This window comes from Pezoporus occidentalis, unplaced genomic scaffold (genome assembly GCF_034315485.1).
Source record: "Pezoporus occidentalis ecotype Australia unplaced genomic scaffold, CSIRO_AGI_Poc_V1 ctg163, whole genome shotgun sequence".
In the NCBI taxonomy this organism is placed as follows: Eukaryota; Metazoa; Chordata; class Aves; order Psittaciformes; family Psittacidae; genus Pezoporus; species Pezoporus occidentalis.
The window spans coordinates 1,326,586-1,352,555 of record NW_026913457.1 but is presented as its reverse complement, the minus strand read 5'-3'; the positions used below and the strand labels follow the sequence as shown (position 1 = coordinate 1,352,555).

General features: G+C 41.9%; 1 protein-coding gene across 4 annotated transcripts; it reads right to left on the bottom strand.

Moving 5' to 3' along the window:
* Window positions 1-3: 3 nt before the first annotated feature.
* On the bottom strand, window positions 4-25,798 carry ADAT1 (adenosine deaminase tRNA specific 1). Of its 4 annotated transcripts, none has more exons than XM_062613057.1 (9): window positions 25,558-25,798; window positions 24,827-24,895; window positions 23,601-23,655; window positions 22,803-22,933; window positions 20,019-20,637; window positions 15,655-15,800; window positions 12,977-13,076; window positions 10,306-10,392; window positions 4-2,756 (listed from the first exon to the last, which is right to left on the bottom strand). In XM_062613057.1, the coding sequence occupies exons 1-9, from the start codon at window positions 25,796-25,798 to the stop codon at window positions 2,624-2,626; spliced, it is 1,581 nt and encodes a 526-aa protein (XP_062469041.1). In that variant the 3' UTR covers window positions 4-2,623. The 4 variants fall into 4 exon arrangements, with proteins under 4 accessions (XP_062469041.1, XP_062469044.1, XP_062469042.1 ...); XM_062613060.1 differs by lacking the exon at window positions 25,558-25,798 and adding an exon at window positions 25,302-25,443; XM_062613058.1 differs by lacking the exon at window positions 25,558-25,798 and adding an exon at window positions 25,267-25,285.
* Window positions 25,799-25,970: the final 172 nt, after the last annotated feature.

Below are 25,970 nucleotides of genomic sequence, written 5' to 3'. Positions count from 1 at the left end.
CTCTGACTTCCTTAAAGGTAAGCAGGTGGCCCTGCCTTGTTACTGCAGTTGAAAATATAATGGTGTCTCCAACGGTGAAGCTGTTGAAGATGTCCCACTCAAAACAAGGGTTAGTTTCCTTCTTCTGAAAAATAGGGACCACTGGCCCCCATACTAGTTTGGGAAAATCAGGGACCTATCCAGTAATACAAATACGCTCATTTTACACATGCCTTGGGAAGCTTGGTGCCCTCATGAGCTCTGCTGCTCCACTTGGCAACCGTTTGGTTGTCCTCACTAACCATCAACTGTGGGCACTTGGTTTCCTCTACTTACACCTACCCACAACTGTGCTCCTCTGTGACAGGGTCTCTGCATTCTAATGTTCTCCCTAAGGATCATGCAGGATCAGGCCCCATCCTTAAATGCTGCTTTGTTTTAGCTCCTCTCTCTGCATATTCATTGACTCACTCTAGGCTAAAATATGTCCTCAACTAAATCCAAAAGTGAGGTTAGTATTACTGTTCAGCACCTATAAAACTACTTTTAAGCCTGACAAGTAGTGGAAAGCAGCAGTCTACAGGTCACAAGTACTTTACAAACACACAGGAAAATCCAGGAACAACCTTTCCCAACAGCCAGGCTCGAATTTTATGAAAGAGTTAAAAGCATTTACATCATGTAACTGCTCATCTGAAAACTAGCTGGATGCCAAGACAGAACTAGCCTTATGTAACCCATTTTAATATTGCAGCTGGATGGGAAATGGGAACATTCCAGTCTGGTCAGCAGGTTCCCTACAGACCTTCTTGATTAACAAAGGGAAACTAGGTACGGTAAGTTACAGTTTCTGCAAGATTTCAGGGAAGGACAAAGGTAAATTTTAGGAGTCTGGAAATGCACTAATTATCTCTTAGGTACACTACAGGACTCTGCCCCTGCAATGCAGTTCACCATGTAGCAAATCTGTGATAGCATCTGGCCATTTTTCATCCCCTGGTGACTAATGCCAGTTACCATTCTCCATAATCCCCTGTCCTCTAAAGACACATGCAATGGCTCCCCCCTTCACCAATACAACTGGTCTTTCTGCTGGATTTGGGAGGACAGGCTCATACACACAGCATTTGGGTTTTGTTAGTTCTTCGACAAGAGCACTATTCTTATTTGACCAGTCAACCCAAGTGTGAAGTAAAAGGATTTGCTGTAATCAGTTCTCAGACTGTAATGCAATATGTACTGAACAGTCCCATATGCAGCTCAGCAGGTTGACTGTACAGGCTGTTTGGAGAACTGCTGTGCCCATTTTTCAAATCCGAAACTGTGGTAAGATACCAAAAAACCAGAAAATTCAAGTCACTAAAAAATTCTTAGGTTCTAAATTATCCACTTCTTTCATCCTCCCATTGCCTTGTGCAAATGTTTTATGAAGCACAATTTACAGCAGAAAAGGTACAAAAGGGGAGTGTGCTCAGTAGCAGTTACATAGTCCTGAACTTGCTCACAGAATGCAATAATTGGGACAAAAAGCTTACAGAGAATTACCTGCTGTCTCCCCCAGCCCCCAGCATTTACTGACTGCCATGTAGACATTACTTGGTAATAAAGCATAAAGGCAAAGACTGTCAGAGACCACTTCAGTCTCCCCCAAAGCATCTCCACTTGTGCCAGGCAATTAATGAACAGTTGCCAGGAAACAGTGACATAAATGGTTAAGGTACCCCTGCTTTTAATTAACCACATATCACAGGGAGACAGGGGTTGGACAGCACTTGAAACACTGCAAAGTAGGTAACTGTTTGCCAGGAATTACACAGGACTGACAGGTTTGAACCAGGAGGTTTCTTTCCTGCCCACAGAAGCAAAGCAGTTGAACAGGTATCTGGGAAAGTCGTGAAATTAAAACAGGCACATGAGATAGATCACAAGTGGTATTATTTGACACTGCTTCTCCCCAGAACTTTTTTACTTCTGCTTTGGCTGTGTTTAGTAACTAGAAGCTTACATGAAGGATTTCCAGAAAAAAAGACCCTTTAACAGAACCTGTATTTCCAGTTAGAAGCAATGGGGTTGGGGGACGTGGAAAATTCTTCCAGGAGCCAGACAAGGAGAGCCAAGAGTTATAAAAACATTACTTATTACACATCAGGGTCGTCCCAGCAACACAAACCCAACCATAACATTATGAAGAGGGGGGATTTAAAAGCAGCAGTAAAATTTACAAGTGATGGCCATAGCGCTGCTTTAGTTTCAGTTGACATTACTTCCACTGCAATGGACTATGGTTGATCATATCCTCGGGTAACAGGGGATAGCACGTCACTTCTTCCTTTCTTTTGAGGCATAATTGTTTCATGCAGCTCAGAACTTCAAGTCTACAATGATTCTTTTCTATATTTCAATAAAAAGGGGCTTCAACTCAACCAAAATAAAGACTTCTCTAAACTGCTTTCCTTTTCACTGTCTCCTTACAGCACATAGAATCACAGAATAGTTAGGGTTGGAAAGGACCTTAAGATCATCTAGTTCCAACCCGCCTGCCATGGGCAGGGACAAACTAGAGGATATCTTTTCCTAGTCCTTGAACTGCAGCGGTATCTGTGCACCAGAGCTCATTGCTGGATTTACACAGCCGCATGTATTCTCACGTGAACTGCAGGTATTCCTTGGTATTCTTGACCCAGCCCATTAGGGCTTGGCTACGCAGCACTTTCCAGGCTTCTTGATAATTTAGTGCAGCTTCCTTGTAGTCCCAGTAGGTTTCTAGAGTCTTCATCCTGACAGGAAATACACAACACAGAAAACATTTCTATTATCCTATTGAATGTAATGCTACAAAATGAAAGAAACCCACAAAACCCAAGCACCCAAGCACATGATGATGCCATTTGAGCTCTTTCATGCTAGTAAGTGAAATTCTCTTGTGCTTCTAGACAAGACCTGGAGAGGACGGACCCTGAAGCTAGTGTATCTATCTAGACGCTGTCAGCAGTCTTACAAAAGGAAGCAAACCAGTTCCTCTCCATGCTTCACCACTCTCCAGCAACAGAAGTGTCATTGTTTGTGTCATAGCTTATAGAAAACTTCCATTATAGCAAAGAAATGTCATAGGAAAGCTGAAAAGGTGGCTAGAGATAGGTGCAGAACAAGTAGCCTAGTTCTGCTTGAAGAACAGACACGATTACTGGCGGGAAGGAAAGGTGACAAGGGCAAAGAGGATAGCTTTTCTTTTCCAACACAAAATAATGGAGAAGAGTGAGACAAAGGAGAAAACATATTTTTATCTTCTCTCTAAAGCAAAAGAGACTCAGCAGTTTTGGTGCTCTGCTCCCCTTCTGCATGTAGCACCTACTCCCTACAACCTCAGCAGAACGACACAGTTCCAAGAAAGGCCAAGGTCAATTCACCACAACCACCTCCGAATCCTTACCATAGGCAAATTGTTCTCTCCCAGGTACTCCCAACGTGTACGTCAGACATGGTACAAACCACCTGCACCTTCTGCTCCACCTCAAAACCACACCCTGGGGAGCAGTGTGCACGCTTACATTCACGGGTAATGACCAAATGTTTCTTTTGGGAGAAACTCTTTCATGCTAGCATGCTTCTTGCACTTCAAGCATGTCTGACATATTTGTTTAAGATCTTGACCCTGCCCTTCTTCACTATAAAATCATCTAATGACATATATTTGTTCTTTATCACAGAATAGCTAATACTAGATGCTGCTTTTATCTTCAAAACACAGCTACTTGTACTTATGAGGTCACATTTAAGATGGTCAAAGATCAAAAATGAGTTCTACAACACAGATCTTTTGACCTGCTCAGTCTTGTTAAAGGTGAAACAGCTGTTTTGCTTGCATTTGCTGTGAATGCATATATGTAGATGCAGATCCAGACAGACAGATATTGCACCTGCCACTAAGCCAAGAGAAATACTCCAATGCCTAGCTGTTCTGCATTTCATCCTTGCTAAATGTTCCTGGTTTTCCTGCATCTGCTGGCAGATCAACGGCTCTTCAACTCATATCCAGCAGTGTGAAACAATTTAATTAAAACACATAGAATCAGAGAATAGTCAGGGTTGGAAAGGACCTTAAGTTCATCCAGTTCCAACCTTCCTGCCATGGGCAGGGACACCTCACACTAAACCATGTCACCCAAGGCTCTGTCCAACCTGGCCTTGAACACTGCCAGGGATGGAGCAACCTCCCTGGGCAACCCATTCCAGTGCCTCACCACCCTAACAGTAAAGGGCTTCTTCCTTATATCCAATCTAAACTTCCCCTGTTTAAGTTTGAACCCGTTACCCCTTGTCCTGTCACTACAGTCCCTAATGAAGAGTCCCTCCCCAGCATCCCTATAGGCCCCCTTCAGATACTGGAAGGCTGCTATGAGGTCTCCACGCAGCCTTCTCTTCTCCAGGCTGAACAGCCCCAACTTTCTAAGCCTATGAGAAATGAGAGAGATTCTTCTAACCTAGATCATTCCAATAGACCTTTGTTTGGAAACTATTACAGGAGACAGTAGAGGACAACACAGCACAAAAGCAGGATAGACAGCAAGGAGCAGCTCAGTATTTTCACCCCACTGTAGTAGTAGTTACAAGAGCACATGTGAGTGCAGCCTCTTGGGCTCTCATTCTCCAAGCAGACAACATCACTGTAGAATTTAACAGTGGATGCAAGAGAAAGCTGCATTTTAAACAGCTTCCTCAAAGAGCTGCCAAAATCAAACAGATTTATTCAATTCATGTTCAAAATCTCCATTAAGCTTCTAAGAAATTTTCAATCTATATATGGGAAAAATGCTTTCAAATTACTGGGTTCAGCAGTAGCAGTCATGTTTCTCCTTCTTGGTAGCTGGTGCAGTGCTGTGCTTTTGACTTTCGGCTCAGAAACAGAGCTGGTAACAATGATGTTTTGGTTTGGCCAAGGACTTTGTGAGCCTTATGCTCTGCCAGGGAGGAGGGGAAGCCAGGAGGAAGCAGAGACAGGACACCTGACCCAAACTGACCAAAGAGGTATTCCATACCACAGCACGTCATGCCCAGGATGTAACGGGGAGTTACCTGGAAGGGCTGGGGGACTGCAGGGTTGGAGGAGGTATCGGTCGGAGCTTGGTTGGGCCTGGGGGGTGAGTTATCGGTTGGCTGGTGGTGAGGTGTTGTACTCTCTTCCCTTGTTATTTCCTTTATCATTATGATCATTGGTGGTAGCAGTAGTGATCTGTGTTATACCTTAGTTACTAAACTGTTCTTATCTCAACCTGTGGGAGTTGCATTCTTTTCGATTCTCCTCTCTGTCCCTCCGGGAGTAGGGGGAGGGCAAGAAGAGGGGGGGTACAGTGAGTGAAGGAGCTCTGCCTGGTTTTAAACTATGACACAAATTCAAGGCACCTTACATCTGCCTAAATCCCTCACGATTTGTATCTCAGCTGTGTTTGGGCCATTGAGGGTCTGAGCATCAGTAATAAAGAACCTGTGACATTTTTTTGGCAGAAGTGCCAATTTGCTGCTCCATGCAAAGTGCAGTACAACTGTATGATCTACTGCCTGCCCAGGTCTGCCTGACTACATTCCTTTTATGTTTCTCTTTACTATTTTCATCTTGCCCCTTCACTACTATGTAAGAGAGAGACAGTGATTTTGATGGCTGTGTGCCACGGACATGAGATGTGATCCACAGGTTTCATTCTGAAAGATATTGCACTCTCGGAAAAGTCTTATACAAATCACCATTATTGCTTGAAAACATTCATGTGCTCAGCTACTTGGAAAGCTGAGCAAAAATGGGCTCACCAGCAAGGCAACCTGCAAAGAAAAGCAATGCACTCTGCAGTACTTTCTTCTCAGCAACAAACTCCACCTCTTTAACCACGTATTCAAACGTATACATTGAACTAAAATATACTTTTGAGATTCCAGTGACTCTGCACATGAAAAATGTTGATGTAAGCACAAGGCATCAAACAGAACATACTGTTGTACAAAAATTAATGAATCGCATCTAAGAGGGCAAAAGTTCACAGAGCTCCAGTATGTAAAAATCTGATGTGAATCCATAATGACAGGGGTCAGAAAAACATACAGGGCCTGATTCTGTTAGTGTCTTCTTCAGAGCTACAGACCAAATGCAGTCACTGCAGGCAAGATGCTGAGTTAGCTCACTGACTTCCTGTGAGTGGGGTCTGCTCAAATACAACAAGCTCTAACAGTAACATAAGGCTCTGCAGTATCTGGAAGACTGTCGGTATATTGCTGTGCCTAAGCTTGGGATACCAGATTTTTAATGTATTGTTCAAAAATAGGAAAAATAACTTTGTGGCTTTTTCCAGTGTCATCTGAGATGTGGAAAAAATCAATCCCATAGAGAAAGATGTAAAAGCTCAACAGAGTAATTAAAAAAATAAGGACCAAGTCTTGAGATCATTATGAAGAATCTTTATGGGGCAGAATATACTACTTACTAAAAGATTCTTCAATCTGGCAAAGACCTAAACAAGCATCTGTGATGTGCACTATAGAAAGTGCGGAGGACCTAGCTGCTCCACAGGCCTCCATGCAGTGGTGGGACCATCACAGAAACTGTTTCATGTACCAATCTTAAAAAGAAAATGGAAAAGGTACTAGAAAATTGCAACAGAATTCTTGCCAGATATGGTGGTTGTTCTGGTTTGGTTTTAATTTGGAGAACATCAGTAACACTGAAACTGCACCTCTCCAATGACAGTTACTTTCATTAGGCTGACACTTCCTTACCATCATCCTCCCTCATTCCATAGGGAAATATTTAGCAGCCACCTGGTGACATCCTTTTGTTTTTCATAAATAAACACTGGCAAAAAGACCTTAAACATGAACCTCAAACAAAGGTTTTATAATGTATCTTAAAGCCATCTGAAAGTCCTTGCACTGCTCTCTACAGCAGCCCACACCCTCCAATCAGGTGTCACTGGAACTGGAATTGCTCCTACTGCAGACAGAATGGGAACCACGAATAAAGCCCGATCCTAATTGTGAGGGCTCCTGGCTACAATTTAAGAGAAAAGAGAATCAGTGATCCATGTAATAAGCCCAACAAGAAACTTGGGGCAGGTTTATGTTACAAAGCCTCCCTTACATTCAGACAAAGGGTTGCAGAGCCAGCCACACCTTGCACAAACTGAAAGGCCTGGTGACTCTGTATGGTGGATACCACTGTGTGACAAAAGAAGTCTTTCACTTCCTCAGGTGATGCACAAAGCATGCAGTTTTTCTACCAGCAGGGAAAACAACCAAAAATGCAAAAAACCTCCTTTGCCATATAACCACTAAGAAACCACTAAGAGATCTGCAAATAACAATAATATTGCAGAGGTTTCTACATAACAATTAAGATTAGCAATGGCACAACACTGCCACACAGCACGTCTCCTTTGACAGTGAGCACAAACAACATGGTGAGGATGATGGATTTATGTACCAGTAATTTCAAAACATTAACATGAAACAACATGTGAAAGGGAGACAACAGAAGAGAATGGAGTATGGCAAGTGGAGGTTATAAAAAAACAAGTAAGTTTAGATAGTCTAGCTAGAGACGTGAATGAAAATATAAGTAAGGTTCAGAAGCCAGAGGTCATAGAAATTATCAGAAAGGAAGAAAGTGTAACAACATAACACAGCACTATCTGGTTCTTCATGAAGTAGCTAATGCCAGGTAAACACAACCTCTTCACTGTCTCAGTTGAAAGCAAATAAACTAAATCCTGACAAAAACAACTGCTCAGTGTAATGTTTAGCATCTTGGAGAGCCAGCAGAGTTCTGCCCCAGTAGGCGTTCTCCCTTTTCCAATGTAACAGTGCCCACATCAATCCCCTGGAGAGAAGTGAAGAATAAAAGAGAAGGCAAGGCACAAGAAGCCAGAGAAGCAGCTTTAGACACCATAAAGAAGAAAACAAAAGAGCATCAGCAGCAGTATACTAGTTCCATGTAAAGCTTTAACTGCCCCGGTATCCTAGGTCTGACAGTGGACGACCTTAGATGAAGGAAACGTTAAGTAAAGAATGGCTTGTGTCTGAATGTACCAAGACAAAACTGTTCAGCAAATTTTAAAGGACAACACAATGAGATTCCCTTGATGGAGCAGAAAGGATGGGTGGCAAGAGACCAAGAAGTGGACTAGAAGAAGCAAAGCAGGAACTTAAGGACAAAGTGGAAAAAGGAAACTAGGTGACAGCATAGCACCAGAGCCAAACATTTGTGGGAGGAGATAAGATGCATTTGAATGGGAAGAAGATATGGAGCTGGGTAACTTAAATACACAGGAGTTTAGAGGAAACAACTTGAGAGTGTGGGATTTTTTATCTGAGGGCCACTCAAATTCAAACTACAAGGAGGAAAGGAAGAAAAAGGAAGAAAACACATCAGAATATTTTGCAGGAAAGGAAAGAGAAGAAGGAGGAAACAGCAATACAAATTTTTTTTAAATTTTGCTTTCTAAGTGAAGAGTAGGGGAAAAAAAAGACTTCCAACAGGAAAGCAACTGGACAAGCTGACTGGTGAGCTAGCACCTCTACTGTATAAATCGAGTTTGTGCAGCCACATCTGCACATCAGATGGACTTTGTCAGGAGAAACCCAAGCAGAAGAATGGTAAAGGACAAAAAAGTCAAAGGAAATTACAAAGCCACTGGAGTCTAGAAAAGCCCTGAGGGGAAGTGACTTTATGTAAGCAGCACATGATCAGCACAATGAGTCACCTACCCAACAAGGCACAGCTCACACTCTGCTCACGCTCTACTTGGAGGATGTTATGATGGCTGAACAAGTGATAAAAACTCCCACTCAAAAAAGGTTAACAATTTTATATTTAAAACTGAAGAAGAGTGTATTCTATTTATAGAATCAGTTGAAAGTGTTTCAGCAGTGGCACGGCTCCTGCTGGCATCAGAACTTTAAAATAGTTATGAGACTTCTACAGACAAAAAAGGTAACTGCAAGAAACCCAATGGCATGCAAGATCTAATAATAAAAATCCAGGGCACACTTTTTTTTTTTGGGTTCACCTCAGCTAATATGTTGCTACCAGGAAAGGCAGAAACAGCCCATCTCCCTTTCTTCCAGCTACACATACCTCTTACTTCCTTTGCAAAGGATTTATTACATGTTTTAGCCCTACACGAGCCAATTCAGCTCATCCAATAGAAAACGTAGAAGACAAGGAAATTGTTTTCTGCAGCATAAGCTAGTTGAACTGCCTCACCCTGAGGCTGGAGAAGTGCAACTGATACAAGGGAGAAAACAAGAATCTACAGCCATCAGCAGCAGAGACTGCTGTGGGACCATCACCCTCAGCAGCTACCAGCAGTTAAATTAGCTTAACAGCTGGCGTAATCACATCCCTGGTGAAATCATACCTGGAAATAACTCTGAAATAAACTAACCCTTTCAAGGCAGTGGATTTGGAACCTTCTACATCTCTCCAAATCTCTAAGCCAAAGTGAGAGTTAAGTTTTTTGTATATGTAAAACTACGCCCTACTCCATGGTAGCTGCTCTGGCTGGAATACCACCAGACACGTAATGCACATAATGCAATGCCAGACCAGGTGACTATCACAAGAAACTGCAGTCTGATAAATCAAACTTGTTTCTAATAATATAAAAGAAACCTCCAAGTGTAGCTTCCTCAGCCAACTTTCTGTCTTTCCAGAAAGTCTTCATAATACATACATTGCAGAAAGAGCCCTACAACTTCTCACCTTACTAGCTCTCAATCCATCATACACTTGGATGAAAAAAAAGATTTTAGCCCACAGTTTTCTAAAAAAAACCAAAAAAACCAACCAAAACAAAACAGCAAACTTTTTTTCCTCAAATTCTGTTTCAGACAAAACCACTTTGACTCAGAAGACAAACAAACAAAATGTAGAGTTTTCTGCAAAGACAGCAAGTTGAAGAGGCTTACAGAGGTGTCCATCAGCTAGACACCAGACCTAGTGCAATGCCCCACTGATCAGGAACAGTTTACCCTTCTCAAAAGAAGTAAGCCTTCAGAACAGATCAGCTGCCCCAGATTCTTACCTTAACTCCAAACAACCCACCTGCAATTTCTTCTGTCATTAACATATGAGATGTGATAGCTATTTCTCCATGGAGGTGATTAGAAAGACCAAAAAGTCTTCCTAACCCATCAAGTACATGCCATAATTTTCAAAGACCAAATTTTAACAATGAACTTATCAAAAGTGAGATTCATGAGCAGATTCTGATATTATCACATAATTATTGAGTTTCATTAAGTTTGAAATCACTTTTCTAAATCTAACAAAAATGTCTTTACCGGAGCGTGTCTGGCAGATCCTCAGGTGGAATACTCATCACCAGCTTTTGGAATGTATGGAAGAGTTCCACTTTACAGATCTTGGATCTGATAGAAAAAAAAAAATAAAATCAGGAATTCTGATGGAAAAAGGATTCAGAAATGTACTTCCTCTTACACCTCACAGTATTACATCCCAGCTGAATGTTTTTGATGAAAAACATTTTCACTTCTCAAAGAATGTAGAAAGTTCTCAACAATTTAACTTTTCCTACCCCATCCAAGTGGCCCACCTGCCTTTTTACTTTGTTTAAATGTTGTACTGACAAAGAGCTCTGTTGCCACCATGGTGCCAGCCAGCACTCTTATCAGTTTGCAGAGAACATTTTAATAGCCACACATTGTTATCTGTGTGAGAGTGCACCATCATCAGATCACAACTACAGCAAGATTGAGCCAGAAGGAGTAGTCCCAGAACTGATCAAACAAGCACAGGAGGACTTGAAAGGCTTGTTCAAACTGGCAGACTTATTCAGAACAAATAAAAGAATCAGGAGGACTAGATGGAACAATGCTGTCCTTCTCACAATAGTGACAAGGACACACACAGCAACAGCTGCAAAGCAGTTAAATATTAAAAGGCTCATCAAAAAATAAAGTGAGTCAAAGTTTGAAGATACCATATGCATCTCAGTCAGCTTTAAGCCCCTCACCCTCCCCAAAGAGAACACAGCTAGAAGAGCTGTTTATAAAGCATGGTTCATTTTTGAGAGCCCCAGCTATTTTCTCTATTTAAGTAAATTCTCTTTATACACTTGTCTTTACAATGACTGAGCTCTCCAACAAGTGCAAACTGATTCTCCAGAAACACTGAAAAAAACCACCAGTCAAAAAAAACCTTTCTATTTTGGTAGTATGTTCTTTAAGAACCTCAAAATTGGCATGCAAAGATGTTCTAAAATTTCATCTTCATGTTAATCTGCCAGTAGTTCATATTGTATTTTCTGGTGTTTTGGTTAAATAAGTATTAACAAAAGCACATACCAGACATCTACCTACAAATTCCTTTTAGTCAGTCAGCTTTACCTTCCTTGATATTTAGTGTTATCTAGCATACAAGGGGGGGAAACTCTAAACAACACCCCCCACGAATCACCATGAGCTTCCTTGAGGGAAATTAAGTCCTGTTTATTATTAATCACCCACTGCCAGTAAGGATATGAATTCCTTATTTTCATGATAGAAGTTCCTTTCGTGACGATTTATCACACCAGTGTGAACAGTTTACGTATTCTTTGACAGACGTTTTTAATCCTGATTTCCTAAGGAAACAAGGCCTTTGAAGTCACACAGTCTTGTAGGCCCTCTCCCATAATTTCTGAATGTTTTAGTAAATTTTGGGCACATGTAAAAGAGAGGAGGAGCTCTCAACAATAACTAAATTTCTACAGCACACTGGCACCTAGCAGTGGCTCTAGAGTTTGAGAGTTGAGGATCCACAAATGCTACGTAACAAATTTAAGCCTACTGAGAAGAAGAGGTTGTTTGGTTTGTCTGATCTTTCACACATCTTCTGGAATACATTACATACCACCTAATGAAAACTAATATTCCACTGTGCACATAAAGCCTGTCTCAAAAGACACACTAAGTCACCGAGGTCACCTGTGCTAACAATACCCCACAAACCAATGTCACACATAACAGACCACAAAGCTAGTAGTCCTCTTCTTTCAGGGAAAACTAGAAATACTAGGATATACCAGGATAACCTTCAGTCAATGAGAAGCTCAGAACATGCAACTCTCAGGCATGTGAATGAATTATCCTCTAGAATTGTCCAAGATCTACTTATTCACTACTGTCAGGACTATCATATTTCTCCCAGAAAGCCCAGGAAAAAAAAGAACACCATGACCATTGATAAACCGTAGTATAAGCAGCCAATAACCAAAACATGACTGCAGCCCTCAAGCTGAACTTCCACAGACCAGTGCTAATTTTGGTCACCTCACCTAAACCGAGAAAGGTGTAGAGAGAGATTTGTCTGCAGATGTTTACAAGTAATTCCTCTCAACCACAAGAAAAATGTGTAACTGTTTCTTTAAACATGGATTATGATGTTTCTTAGAGAGCACAGTGTCAAGAAACTATTGGAAAGTGACATGTTTTGTGTTAGGAAGATGCTACAGGCACTTCATAACATTTTAAAACTTTAAAGCAGAAAGCCACATTGCAAAACAACAGTTTTAACAATCATACAAGCAGATCAGCTGGCTGACTCTTACAGAAATCTAGAAGAAGGACCTGTAGAACACGCATTTCCTTCACAGTCACCAACTCAAGAGATACAAAGCAAAAATTCTGCTAATTTCAACGATAATCTATATTTTAATAAAAATTTATCGTAATCCACCACCACCATTACCTACAATTCTAGTTTTAATCAACAGTGAAAGCAAAGAAATAGGATAAACTTGTTAACCCTCATCAATTTTTGCCATTCCAACTCCCCTTCTCTCCCTTACACAGTGACTCTTCTCTTTCCCCAGCTCCCTGCCTTTCCCCTTTTTTCCTCACTCCCTGTATTTCCTCTACTCTGACAATACGCCAGGCACCACATGAGCTGACAGACGTGTGTGTTGGCTAACAAAAAAGATCTCTGCATTCAGACACCACAACATTTTCATACCTGCTCTGATGGCTCCCAATCATCTTCTTTGTTGTTCCCTGACGGAAGCCATCTGAGGTGACATCCAGAGGCTGCTCAGGGACTGCAGTCCAACTGATAGCTGCAGAAGAAAGGATTATGAACAAGGGATATGCTCTCATCACAAAAGCAGAATTTAACAGTTCGTTTCATTCCACGTGTTCACGTGATACCATGCTGATTCCCAAAATAATTCAGACTACTTGCACCAGACAGTCTACATCTTCCTTATTTACTGTGTGCTACTATTTTATTATGTATGGTATGCTCCAAATAGTTCTCTCTGAGTTTGATAACTGACATACATCAAATATTTGCTGACTGTACTTAAAAAATATTATTATCTAGAAGTCAAATAAAAATAATCTGTTCAAAGACATAGCAAGTGCCAACAACCTTATCCTTTACCATTCTGGTTACCTTATTATCATCTTAAGACTGTAAACTTCTTAATGCTGAAACTCTGCATACCATGCCTCATAGATTCATAAATAAGGACCAAAGCTCAGTGGCATGTTAACAGCAACAAAACTGTATACCTAATCTGTCCTGCAATATCCTGAAAACAGTTTTTAACTTCTACTGCTGTCCTGGGTTCAGCAGTAGCAGTAATTTTTTCTCCTTCTTAGTAGCTGATGCAGTGCTGTGGTTTTGACTTTCAGCCTGGGAACAGCGCTGATAACACCGATGGTTTTAGTGTTGCTCAGTAATGTTTACTCTGACCAAGGACTTTGTGAGCCTTATGCTCTGCCAGGGAGGAGGGGAAGACAGGAGGAAGCAGAGACAGGACACCTGACCCAAACTAGCCAAAGGGGTATTCCATACCACAGCGCATAAAGTGGGGACAGTTACATGGAAGGGCTAGATCGATGCTTGGGTTGGGCTGGGTATCTGTAGGTGGGTGGTGAGCAGTTATATTCTCTTCCTTTGTTATTTCCCTTATCATTATTATTATTGGTGGTAGCAGCAGTGGTTTATGTTACACCTTAGTTACTGGACTGCTCTTATCTCAACCCGTGGGAATTACATTCTTTCAATTCTCCTCCCCATCCCTCCTGAGGGGAGAAAAAAAGAGGGGAGACATTTTTTGTTCCCTAAGTTCTCCCATTTTTCTGTGTTCCTAACAGGCAAAACAGCTGCACATGCATTAACTCTAAAGAAAATATTCAGTTTTTCTCCTTCATGATACCATCTTGCCATTCAAGATGCTCAAAACCTACACATTATAAAGCATATTATGGCAGCTGATTATGTTAATCGCACTCGTATCGTGATTCAGCTGTATGCTGCAATTACCCTGCTCTCCTAAGTGTAAATGGTACTTGCACTGTGATTTAGGTACAATGCTGTATCGCTCTGCTGAATTAAAATTCTGTGTAATGTCAAACAACATGAAATACAAAAAACTGTTACTGAACACTTCATCTTACATGTGGGGAGTATCTAAAACCACCTGGTCAGAGTCTGACATCCTCTGACAAAGAGATAAAAATCTACTTAAACATGAGAATGTTTTTCTTTTTTTTTCCTTTTTTATAGCACAAACTTCAAAATATTAAAAAGAACACATTTCTATTTTTAATACCAGCTGCAATGTTCCTATCAAGCATATTTCAATCCTCAATGTAACAGCCCTGAATTTATTCTGATTTTCACCTCTTCAAGAAAAAAAATCAACACGGCATAATTTCTATATGCAAAAAAGTGTGATAAAGCATCATTCATCTTTATTTAATAGACTGACATGGGTAACTGTACAGAAAGAAAGTCATACACAGGGATTTAGCAGCTGGCTTCAGATCTTTTTTGCAAAGTAAACTGGCACCATTTTTCAATGATGGATTTTGTTTCCTATCTCACAGAATCAAAATATTTTCCTTCCTGGCACCTGCAAAAAATCCAATCTAATGAATCTGAATTCCATTCAGGAACCCTTTGTTTGCAGTCTGTTTTATCATCAGGTCTATTGTAGGAGAATAATTTCCAGTTCCAGTTAAGCCAGAAAAGTATACAACAGCAGAGGGTAGGCATGTCCAAGCTTAAAGAAACTGTTTAACTAGTACTAGTAACCGTACATGCATGGTGGCAGCTCCAGTGTTTGAGTTTTTTCCCAAAAGACACCATGTTGCTAAATCACAGCGTGACTTGCATATTCATTCATCACCATGACAAAAAATGCAATGTCCAAACCCTCTATCAATTAAACCCTCACACTATACTACTCTGTATTCTTTTTACGTTCACAGATTTCTGCAGCAGTTACAAGCATAACTCAGCACGGCAAGTCTTCTGTTCATTACCAAGGAGAATGCAAAACTAACTGAAACAAGCAGCCTTTTGATATTTTGGGGGTTTTTAGTGACCTCAGAACTTCCACTTTAGCTGCTTGTTTCCTGTCTTTGTTTAGCTTAGAAATTCTTCATGGCATCAACCAGGTGTTCATTCAGTCTGAAAACTACCTGCAGAGAACTAGAGGCTGAGCTGAGTATTATTAATTATTAACAATTAAGTTCTGACCTGAAATTAATTCCTTGCTCTAAGTCACATGTTGCCTCTAGCATTGGCGATGAATGATGTTCCATTTTAGAAAACCAGAAAAACCACCTCATTTCTATTTGGATTTCTGCACACAGTTATGCAACTAGCCCAGGTGAACTCACCTGCACTGCAAGGCACAAGTTTTGTTTTGCTGTTAGTCTGCGCTTCCTGAATTGCCTGACGGCTGTGCTCAAACTGAAGATCTGACTGCAGCAGCTTAACCTCCTGGGTGACAAAACCAGCTGGTAAACATGAGATGTGCTGACACCTAAAGTAGGCACAGAAAAATGCAAGTGATTTTAAGTCTGCTCTTCCTAAACAAGCTGATTTTGTGCAGTTTCCACCCACAATCTAAAATATGTTACTTTTTACATTAAAACTGAATTTAGCATGAGTTATGGAAGAAAGACAAGGAGGCTTGAGGGCACGTTTCCCTTCAAAAAAGTATTTGCTAAAAAAACAAAGCGACCTAGTTTGTTAAGACTTTGTCCATCTTAAAAAAATGTGACTGATTTTTAAAAAGGTCTAGATATAAGGGTTAGTTAACCTTCCTAATCAATGGAGGTAAAATACGGAGGATAAAGACTGCAATAATCAAAGTGTTTACATAGTAAACCATATTACACTAACAACTGTTTTATGAACCTGGAAGTTCATAATCAAAGACTAAAAAGGTACAAGATACATTTGCAGTTACATGCATAATCTTACCTGCGTTACTTTAAATTACTGCTACACACTGAATGGGATTATGATTGTATGAGGAAAGACATCAAGTATTACAGAGTGAGGAAAGAATTACCCAGTAAACTCCACTGCAGAGATAGCTATAGAGTTTCCCCAATTAATATACTATGATGTCTTTTATAACCATCCTAGAAGGATGCAACGCTATGGAGAAAAGGAGTTACTAAATAAACCTTTCAGAGGAACTGGTGTAGTAACTGGCTCTTAATGGGAGAGGTTCAGCTCCTGGGTTTCCTTCTTGTCCTCCTTTCCCTTCACTCTGCCCTGTTCCACTTACTGTCCTTTAAAACTTGCAGATACCTTTGTTGAACTGAACCAACCTCCTAAGCAAGAGAAATACTCACTTCCAATCCTTTTGTTGCTGGAATAGTTTTCATCAACTCAGAGTTGTGAGGAGCAAGAAAGCCAGTGAACACCAGAGGATTTTCTTCATTTAGCAGCAGTGCACCTCACCTCGCATAAACTTCCCTGAGGTGACAAGTTGTGTTACCAGAACACTGCTCACAGTAAAGTGAAGCATTCCACTATATAATGAAAAACTACACAGGGTGTAGTTCAGATCAAAGAAGCAGACAGATTTTTACCACCACAGATAAGCACCTACACTTGGCATTTCCAGTCTAAGACAACTCTGTTTTCACAGCCGACCAGTGCAAGCTGTCACATGCTAGGTGACACATCCTGCATGACTCTTCGAAGCAGCCTGCTCTCCTGAAGTCCATGGTTGTGAGTTTGCTTTTTACTTCCTTCCCTCCCCTTGGAATCCTGAACTCCACCAATTCATGGTCACTGCAACCAGGGCCTCTTTTGCCTTTCACATCCCCACTGATCCCCTCATTGTCGGCGAATATGAAGTGCAGCAGAGTACCTCTCCTCCTTGGCTCCTCTCTCTGCCATTTCAATCATTCCTAATGGTGGGTCAGGTTCAAAAAATAAAATTCTTTCTACATTGCAGAGCAGGAGGATGAGAAACAAGTACGCCAAAGCCAGATTTAAGAAGCCACAAATCTCATCCTTTACAGAAGCTGAAGGCCCAGTCTCACAGCAGAATTCTGAAGTGCATCCCTCAGAAGGCATGAAAACTACAAAAGGTGAGCTTGCACTGCACATTCAAAGCGTGAATGGAAGTGGTGGGACGGACCAGGCAGAGATACTAGCTTGCATGGGAAGTGTGAAGTGTCCCAGAAGCATGAACTTTTGCTCAAGAAGCTGGCAAATGAAGTTGCTAAGCCACTGTCCATCATATTTGAAAAATCATGGCAGTCAGGTGAAGTTCCCAATGACTAGAAAAAGGGAAATATAACCCCCACTTTCAAGAAGGGGAAAATGGATGACCCGGGGAATTACAGAGCAGTCAGTCTCACCTCTGTGCCTGGCAACATCTTGGAGCAGATTCTCCTGGAAGGCATGCTAAGGCACATGAAAAACAACAAGGTGCTTGGTGACAGCCAGCATGGCTTCACTAAGGGGAAATCCTGCCTGACCAATTTGGTGGCCTTCTATGATGGGGCTACAGAACTGATGGACAGGGGTAGAGCAGTTGATGTCATCTACCTGGACTTGTGCAGAGCATTCGACACTGTCCCACATGACATCCTTGTCTCTAAATTAGAGAGACATCAATTTGATGGATGGACCACTGGGTGGATAAAGAACTGGCTGGATGGCCGCATGCAAAGAGTTGTGGTCAATGGCTCAATGTCCGGCTGGAGACCAGTAACGAGTGGTGTCCCTCAGGGACTGGTGTTGGGACTGGTCCTGTTCAACATCTTTGTCGCTGCCATGGGCAGGGGGATTGAGTGCACCCTCAGCAAGTTTGCTCATGACACCAAGCTGTGTGGTTCGGTTGATACCCTGGAGGGAAGGAATGCCATCCAGAGGGACCTGGACATGCTTCTGAGGTGGGCTGATGCCAACCTCATGGAGTTTAATCATGTAAAGTGCAGGGTCCTACACCTGGGTCGGAGCAATCCCAGGCACAGCTACAGGCTGGGCAGAGAAGAGATTCAGAGCAGCCCAAGGAGAAGGACTTGGGGGTGTTGGTTGATGAGAAAATGAACGTGAGCCGGCTTCAGTGTGCGCTCGCAGCCAAGAAAGCAACCGTATCCTGGGCTGCATCAAAAGGGGCGTGACCAGCAGGTCAAAGGAGGTGATCCTGCCCCTCTACTCTGCTCTTGTGAGACCTCACTTGGAGCACTGTGTGCAGTTCTGGTGTCCTCAACATAAAAAGGACATGGAACTGTTGGAACAAGTCCAGAGGAGGCCACAAGGATGATCAGGGGCTGGAGCACCTCCCATATGAAGACAGGCTGAGAAAGTTGGGGCTGTTCAGCCTGGAGAAGAGAAGGCTGCGTGGAGACCTCATAGCAGCCTTCCAGTATCTGAAGGGGGCCTATAGAGATGCTGGGGAGGGACTCTTCATTAGAGACTGTAGTGACAGGATAAGGGGTATCAGGTTAAAACTCAAACAGGGGATGTTTAGATTGGATATAAGGAGGAAGCTCTTTACTGTGAGGGTGGTGAGGCACTGGAATGGGTTGACCAGGGATGCTGTGAATGCTCCATCCCTGGCAGTGCTCAAGGCCAGGTTGGACAAAGCCTTGGGTGAGATGGTTTAGTGTGAGGTGTCCCTGCGCATGGCAGGGGGGCTGGAACTGAATGATCTTAAGGTCCTTTCCAACCCTAACTATTCTATGATTCTATGAATATGAACAGAAACAAGTGCTGACATGAGATCATGACTTTTCAATCTGGTTGCCAAACAGACTCATCTTTCTAAACCTAAATGTACTCCACCACACCACAGAAATTTCTGTGCTAGTTCCCGAAGTCAGTTTCCAAGGGATGCACAGCTCACCTGAAGACACAAGGAACAGTCTCACAACTTTAGAACAGCAGCTTTCACAAGCTTCTACTGAGAACGGCTGACAATATAATTTTGAAATTTTACATGGGATGGACTTATATGCAAATGCAATAACCCAAATATTAACCTCCTGGGAAATTTTAAGTTCAGATCCAAGCTCAGAAAGACAGCAAAAAGTAAACTGGTTTTACTACAATTCCCTTCCAAGTAAGTTTAATATACTGCCTCTTTTAGTTGCTAGAAAGTTAGTTTGAAAGCAGGGTCTAAAATCAGTGAAAGCTGAATTTAAGGCTGTTATAAAGGTCTGGAAGGACAACCAGAAAGACAGTGCAAAAGTCTACCTATGCATTTACTTGGAGTAATTTCAGATTGCATTTATGATGGATGGATTTGCGAGGTTTTTAATTTAATATTAGGAATGCTGCTGCACGACATAAAAGCTGCTTTTGCTCATCAACACAGTTATGTAAAAGGAACCTTACTACTCAGAATGACTCTCTGGAGTACGGATAACTGAATAAATTGAGAAGTCCAACTTCACTACACTGACTGCATGTCCTTCCAGCTGCTTTTTCTGCTGGAAAGCTTTTAGAAAAACTCTGGTGGGTAACAGCTCCTCAGTGCTCTGTGATGGGACAACCAAGGGGATCCAGAATCTAATGGAAACTCTTTTGTGAATCTTCAAGTCTGATCCACCAGCAGGAGTCACCTTTTCTCCATACTCCACAGGGCCACTTTCTGAAAATGTGAATTTGCAGAAATTGACATTTTCTGCATATGACCCTGGAAAAAAGTTCTGGTATTTGTGTGATATGTTGTCTTCCATAATTCATTGTCTCCATACACACTATGTGATTTCCAGAGAACACTTACCTTTCAATAATTGCTCTCCTCATGACTTCTTGGCTATATGGACACTTCCCCACTATAATTGCTGACAGATATAATGGATACTGCAGGAAATGCATCAGAAGAGCTCCTTGACACCCTAATACATTCCAACGAGCCAGTTTATCACTGCAGGACATTGAGCATGTTCTGTCCCCACGACCTGGCTTCACTCGTAATAACCCCACACAGTGATAACCTAGTCCAGGTATTCGGGCATCACTCAGCTCTCCAGGCACGCATTTTGCTCCAGTTCTATAAACATCTGCTACCTTTGGTCTCCTTAAGGTAGTCTCCTTATCAGCTGTTTGCCTCTCTGCAGAACCTTCACAGCCCTCTGGATTTGCATCATCTTCTCGTTCCACAGATCCTTGCTGAACAGTCAGGCCTTCAGTGATTACAGAAAAATAACCATCATTGTCAGTTTTCATTCTCTTGATTTTATGGTCACTTGCCATTTTCTCTGATTTCCTTTTATCTTCTAGACCCAAATGATCATGGTTACTTCTACACTCTGCTAACTGTCCAACAGCATCAGCTCCAGTTGCTGGCTTACAAAGCTGGTTCACTGGTTCACTCATTGGAATAATAGAAGCATCTCCACCTACAACAGAAGAAATAATATTTAAATTTGCCAAATGTATCTCTTGTGATTGGAACACATCACAGCAGTACTATGATGACTGCTATTGGCTTTCACAGATTTGCACTCAGGAAAATTTTAACTACAAGAACATGCTTTTCAAGCAACACTGATGTACAATGAAGAATCAGATTTCATTGAAATTTTATCCAACCTATGTTTAATTTCATGTTTTCCATTCTACGTAAGAAATAATCAACAAAGCAAAATTTAAAATAAAAATCATAAAGCTAAAGGTGTCATTGGCATCTGACAGACCACAGGCAGTGCTGAAGACTCAGAGGAAAACTAGTCTGATCTAACTAAACAATACAGCTCTCAAAGGAGTAAGTAAATAATAACCTATCAAATAAAAATGCAAATTTTAATCTGTATTATTAAAACAAGATCAAAACAGAATTCTGAAGCTCAGTTCAAAGCCAACCAGGCATGACAGGTATGTGAGAAAAAGGCAGTCAGGAAACTATTCTTGCTATTAAATTTGAAGATAGATGTGGACTCTATTCTGATATTGCATTACTAAAGAAAACCATCATAGTATATTCCAGCAACACCATCAAAATCACACAAAAGTATGAGCAACTAATTCACTATGTGAAGTACTAATGAGGTGTATTTTGAGAGCACTGTGATCTCTTGACTCTGGTAACAGACTAGCAGTTGAAGAATATACTGGTAAGATTGTGATAACATTGAGACCTCCATTAAAATGACAGACCCAAGAAGTCTCATTCCTACATTTTGCTAATAGATCTCATCTTTGTGATGTTTGTTGGTTTGGTTTTTTTAACAAAAGTGTTTTCCTGGACAAAACAAGAAGTTGCATCCATCTCATAAGTTTTGGATTAGGGGACTGTTCTGTAGGTGGGAATTTTGGTTGTTTTGTGGGAATTTGGTTTTAATTTGTTAGAGGGTTTTTGGTTTTGTTATGGTGGTGTGTTGTTTGGGTTTGGTGGTTTTTTCTTTGGTTTGATTGAGTTTTATCTTTTTTTTTAGTGGTTTGGGGGTTTTTGTGTGTCCTGCATTCAGTTGTAACAAGTCACTTTTCTCCGTCTTAGTATCTGTTGCAGTGCTGTGCTTGGGATTGAGTCTGAGAACACTGCTGATAACACATGGGTGTTTTCATTGTTGCTCAGCAGCACTTACCACAGTCAAGGACTTTTCAGTCACTCATGCTCTGCCAGTGAGGAGGGACACGGGAAGCCAGGAGGAGCAGAGACAGGACACCTGATCCAAACTAACGAAAGGGGTATTCCATACCACAGCACATCATGCCCAGTACAAAAACTGGGGGGAATTACCCAGAAGGCCCAAATCAGTGCTTGGGTCAGTTATCTGTTGGCAGGTGATGAGCAATTATTTGTGCATCACTTGTGTTTACTGGTATTTTCCCCTTCCTTTTTTATTTTTATATTCTCTCTCCTTGTTATTCCCCTTATCATCATTATTATTGGTGGTAGCAGTAGTGATTTGTGTTATACCTTAGTTACTGGACTGGTCTTAACCCATGGGAGTTACATTCTTTCCATTCTTCTCCCCATCCCTCCAGGAGCAGGAGGGAAGAAGCGGGGCGGTGAGCAAGCAGCTGCATGGTTCTGGGTTACAGGCTGGGCTTAAACAATGGCTGTGGTTGGGGTTATTTTGGTTGTTATCGGCTTTTTTTCTGAGGTTTTGTGTTTGATGGATTGCTGGTTTTGGGTTTCTTTGCTTGCTGGGTTTTTTTTAAGGAACTGTGATAATTGGCAATGATACCATTATAATTTGAATCCAAGGAGACAATGTTTAAAGCAAAGCAATCAGGAGACATGACAGGACCTCTGACAAGTATGTTAGTTTCTGGGAAATAGAATAGTAGCTGTTATCATCTAAAGAGAAAGCGAAGCATTCCACTATATAACGAACAACATACCAGATTTCCTGAATTCTCACAAATCACATCCAGTGAGAAAAAAATGCCAAATGTATGTGTGAAGGACCAGTCAAGTACATCTTAGGGCACATACTAATAACATGAATTACTGCCTCACACTCGCTCCAGACCAAAAAGACCAAAAAGACCAAAGGCAGGGGGCAGAAGAGATTCTACAAGTGAGAGCAATGAAATTAGTTCACTCCAGCATACTCACATGGGGTGTGACTGGAGAAGAAAACAAATATGACATTTGGTTTGAGTTTCCATTTCCCAGTTTCAGTTCCTGGAATAAAGATACTGCATTGCTGATGGGAAGCTGCCAGCCACATCTGATGGAGAAGATACCTGTTAGGCAGAAAGTTTTCATGAAACATTTACTTCATTTCTGATGCGTGGGAAAATAACAAACATGAGACACCCACTAGTGCCTGTCCTGTCCTGATGAAGTCTGTGAGGAGCAAGGAAGTTTTGCTTCTAAAGATAGATGGGATCCAACATAATCCATAAACAAAAAACACATCATTGGAACCTTAGTAACAGCAACCTGACAGGGTCAGATTCAGTGGAGTTAAATGTCTCTTCAAATCACGTCTCTGTTCTGTAGCTTTACTATTCTCCTGTCTGGGTTCCTTGAACCAGCTTATCCAATGTGAACACGACAGCTGTTATGTAGGAAAGAGAAAAAAGGCTACCCTTGACAGCTACTCATCAAATCAGCACTGACATCACATGAAATCAGATCCTACTTTGTTCAGAGGCTCTACAAGAACAAAGAAACAAGCTTTTGTGAAAGGGCCTTCACACCACTTAAAAGTGTAAAAATTAAGCTAAACTGCTTGTTGCAAAGGGGAAAAAAAGTGTTGCCTACACAGAAGTAATACCATTCTCTTTCATTACACTCTTATCCCTGAGGCTGCAAAATACGGCTATTTTGTTATAGGTCAAAACATTTTTATCAAAACAACCAACCTCAAGAGGCACTGAGTAACAGCACGTAAACTTCATGCCTCACCTCTGGAAGCTCCTCTTGGCCACAATTTCAGCATGACTGTCATTCAGAACATCTCCTGAAGCAACAACCAAATGAGAACATTATGCAACATTACTAAAAAGGAGACAACAAAGCAAACAAGATTTGACAGGTGTCAGTTCTCCAGATTTGTTAGCATGTGAAGGTTTAACATTGGTATTCGGTTACTGCAAGATATTTACAATTCCTATAGCTACAAAAGGAGGTCAACAGCCTACTCAAATGAAGGATAAAACTCTTCACTCCGCAGCAAACCAGAGACTTGTTGAAATACCAAATTGTAACTCTTCTGGCATCTGAAATCCTTTGAGTTGAATAAACACTGGCTTCCTTCAAAACCCTCATGGTGTTTTTTCTAAATGGTAACTCTTTATATTCTCAGATGAAGCATAGCATTCAGAAAATTTTAAGTGTTTGTTAAGCTGTTGGGTGAAATCTCTTGTTGCACTATGTACAATATAAATTACTTTTCTTGTAAATAACACTGATATTTACCAGATTTACACATCTCACCGTCAAACTTCCAGCAATATCTGCCTACTGCAGTATCTAAAGGAACAGGATCTGCAGATCTACCTAAAGAAGGTAGAAAGCCCTGTACCTACATATTTACAAACACTTTTCCTTTAGTTCCTATAGCTTCTGCCCTCTCCTAGGAGAGGGAACAAACATCCCGAGTAAAGAAGCAGACATGCAGAGCAAAATCCTACAATAAATGGTAAGAAATGTAGCTGTGAGAAGTCATGTTTGTGCCACACACACTATTGTACATATACCTGAAACTAGCTAGCTGCACAACACATGGTAAAGAGAAGTAGCCTGTTAGTACATTCCTGGTGCCATCCCTCCCCTAACTCAGCAGTGGCTCTTTCGCATCAGGCCACAACAAAACCGGATCATCAGAGGTAACAGCAGCACAATTATTTTGCTTGTGTTTTGGTTTGCTTTTAGTCATGAACTCTTTGGGCATGCAGATGAAGGGCCTAAATTACACATTTTCACATATATAAAGTTTATTCACCTTCAAGGCAGCAAGTACAACAAGCTCCAGGGCAGCCATTCTGGCTGCCTAAACTCCTCTCTTCTTAATGAAGTGAAACCTGCCTGACACTTCTGCCTTCAAGTCTGAGCCTGGGACATTTGCACCGATTTTATGACACCAGCAAGAAAAGGTAGCACAGGATGTCCGGTCTGAACACCATACTTACCAGTTTTTCTCATTTTGTTTTGGCCAATACATTTTGTTCCGGTTCCCATAGCGACAACTTCCTTTGTAACTGAAAAAGGAAACATTATTACTTAAACAAGCCGTGACCAGAAGCACTGCTCTCATAAAGTCATTGAGGTAACACACAGGACATTGTGTCAAAGGTAAGATACAGTAAGGCAGGCCATACCACATTCCAGAAAGGAAACAGTATCTCACCATCCAGAAAAGGTCTGTGATACATTACAGCAGCACTAGCACATGCCTGACATGCTTGGCTAGACCCTGCGACGCTGGCAGATGATTCCTCAAACTTGTAAGCAAGCATGGGATATAATTTGTGAAGCACTATGGAAGTGCCAGCAAAGGAAAAGGTAATGGGGAACTATCACCAACACAAAACGTAATAAGGCAGCCTGTTAATGGAGAGCCAGCTGAGACCTTCCAGCACTCTTTCAAGTAGCAGCTGAACACACCTGTGCAAGGGTTTACATTAGTAATTCAGGTCCTCCTAAACTTCTTTGCTCTCAGATACAGCCTGAGAAGAACAGAGCTTCACCATAACCGTCTCTTTCTAGGCAGAAGCGGTAAAAGCTTTTGCAAAGAGTAAAGCATTTGGGTGGAGACGCAAATGGGGTTTTTTTTTCAAAGGTATTAAATAAGAAAGCACCAAGGGCTGCCATCTCCTCTCCCCTTCGCCGCCAGCTGCCCCCGTCCCCACGGCTGTCTTACCCTGCAGAGCCCCTGCACTAGCAAGAACCTCTCTTTGGGTTGCGGACTCCACTTTGACAACAGCTGCCAGTGAAGTCCACTCCCTGCTTGGATCTGGCTTCCCCTGCTTAGGGAGCCTGCTCCTATAGTGCAGGCAGCACAGCTCAGCAACTTCATCAGCTGACCACGCGGCTCCCGAGAGGCGCCGGATCCCATCACAGCACTGATCTGCAGCCCCCTTCTCTCCCACTTTGCGCTGCATGCCGGTGTCCCGCCCCAGAGGCGCAGCCGCACCCCTCTCCAGCACCGTTTATACCGAAGAGCACCGCACGGAGCCAGGAACTGCCAGGACCGGGGCTCCCTCAGCGGCAGCGCCCTCAGCGCCCGGCCCCGGGCAGCGCCACACCGCAACTGCGCACGCGCAGCCCCGTGCC

Bases quoted from the DNA above. Each gene is read 5' to 3' on its own strand.
- ADAT1 (XM_062613057.1), bottom strand. From the start codon at position 25,798: ATGCAGCGCAAAGTGGGAGAGAAGGGGGCTGCAGATCAGTGCTGTGAT. The intron at 24,896-25,557 runs GTAAGACAGCCG...TTCCTTTTTCAG, and splicing joins TAGTGCAGGGGCTCTGCAGG to TTACAAAGGAAGTTGTCGCT. The intron at 13,077-15,654 runs GTGAGTTCACCT...TTTCTTCTGCAG, and splicing joins ACTTGTGCCTTGCAGTGCAG to CTATCAGTTGGACTGCAGTC.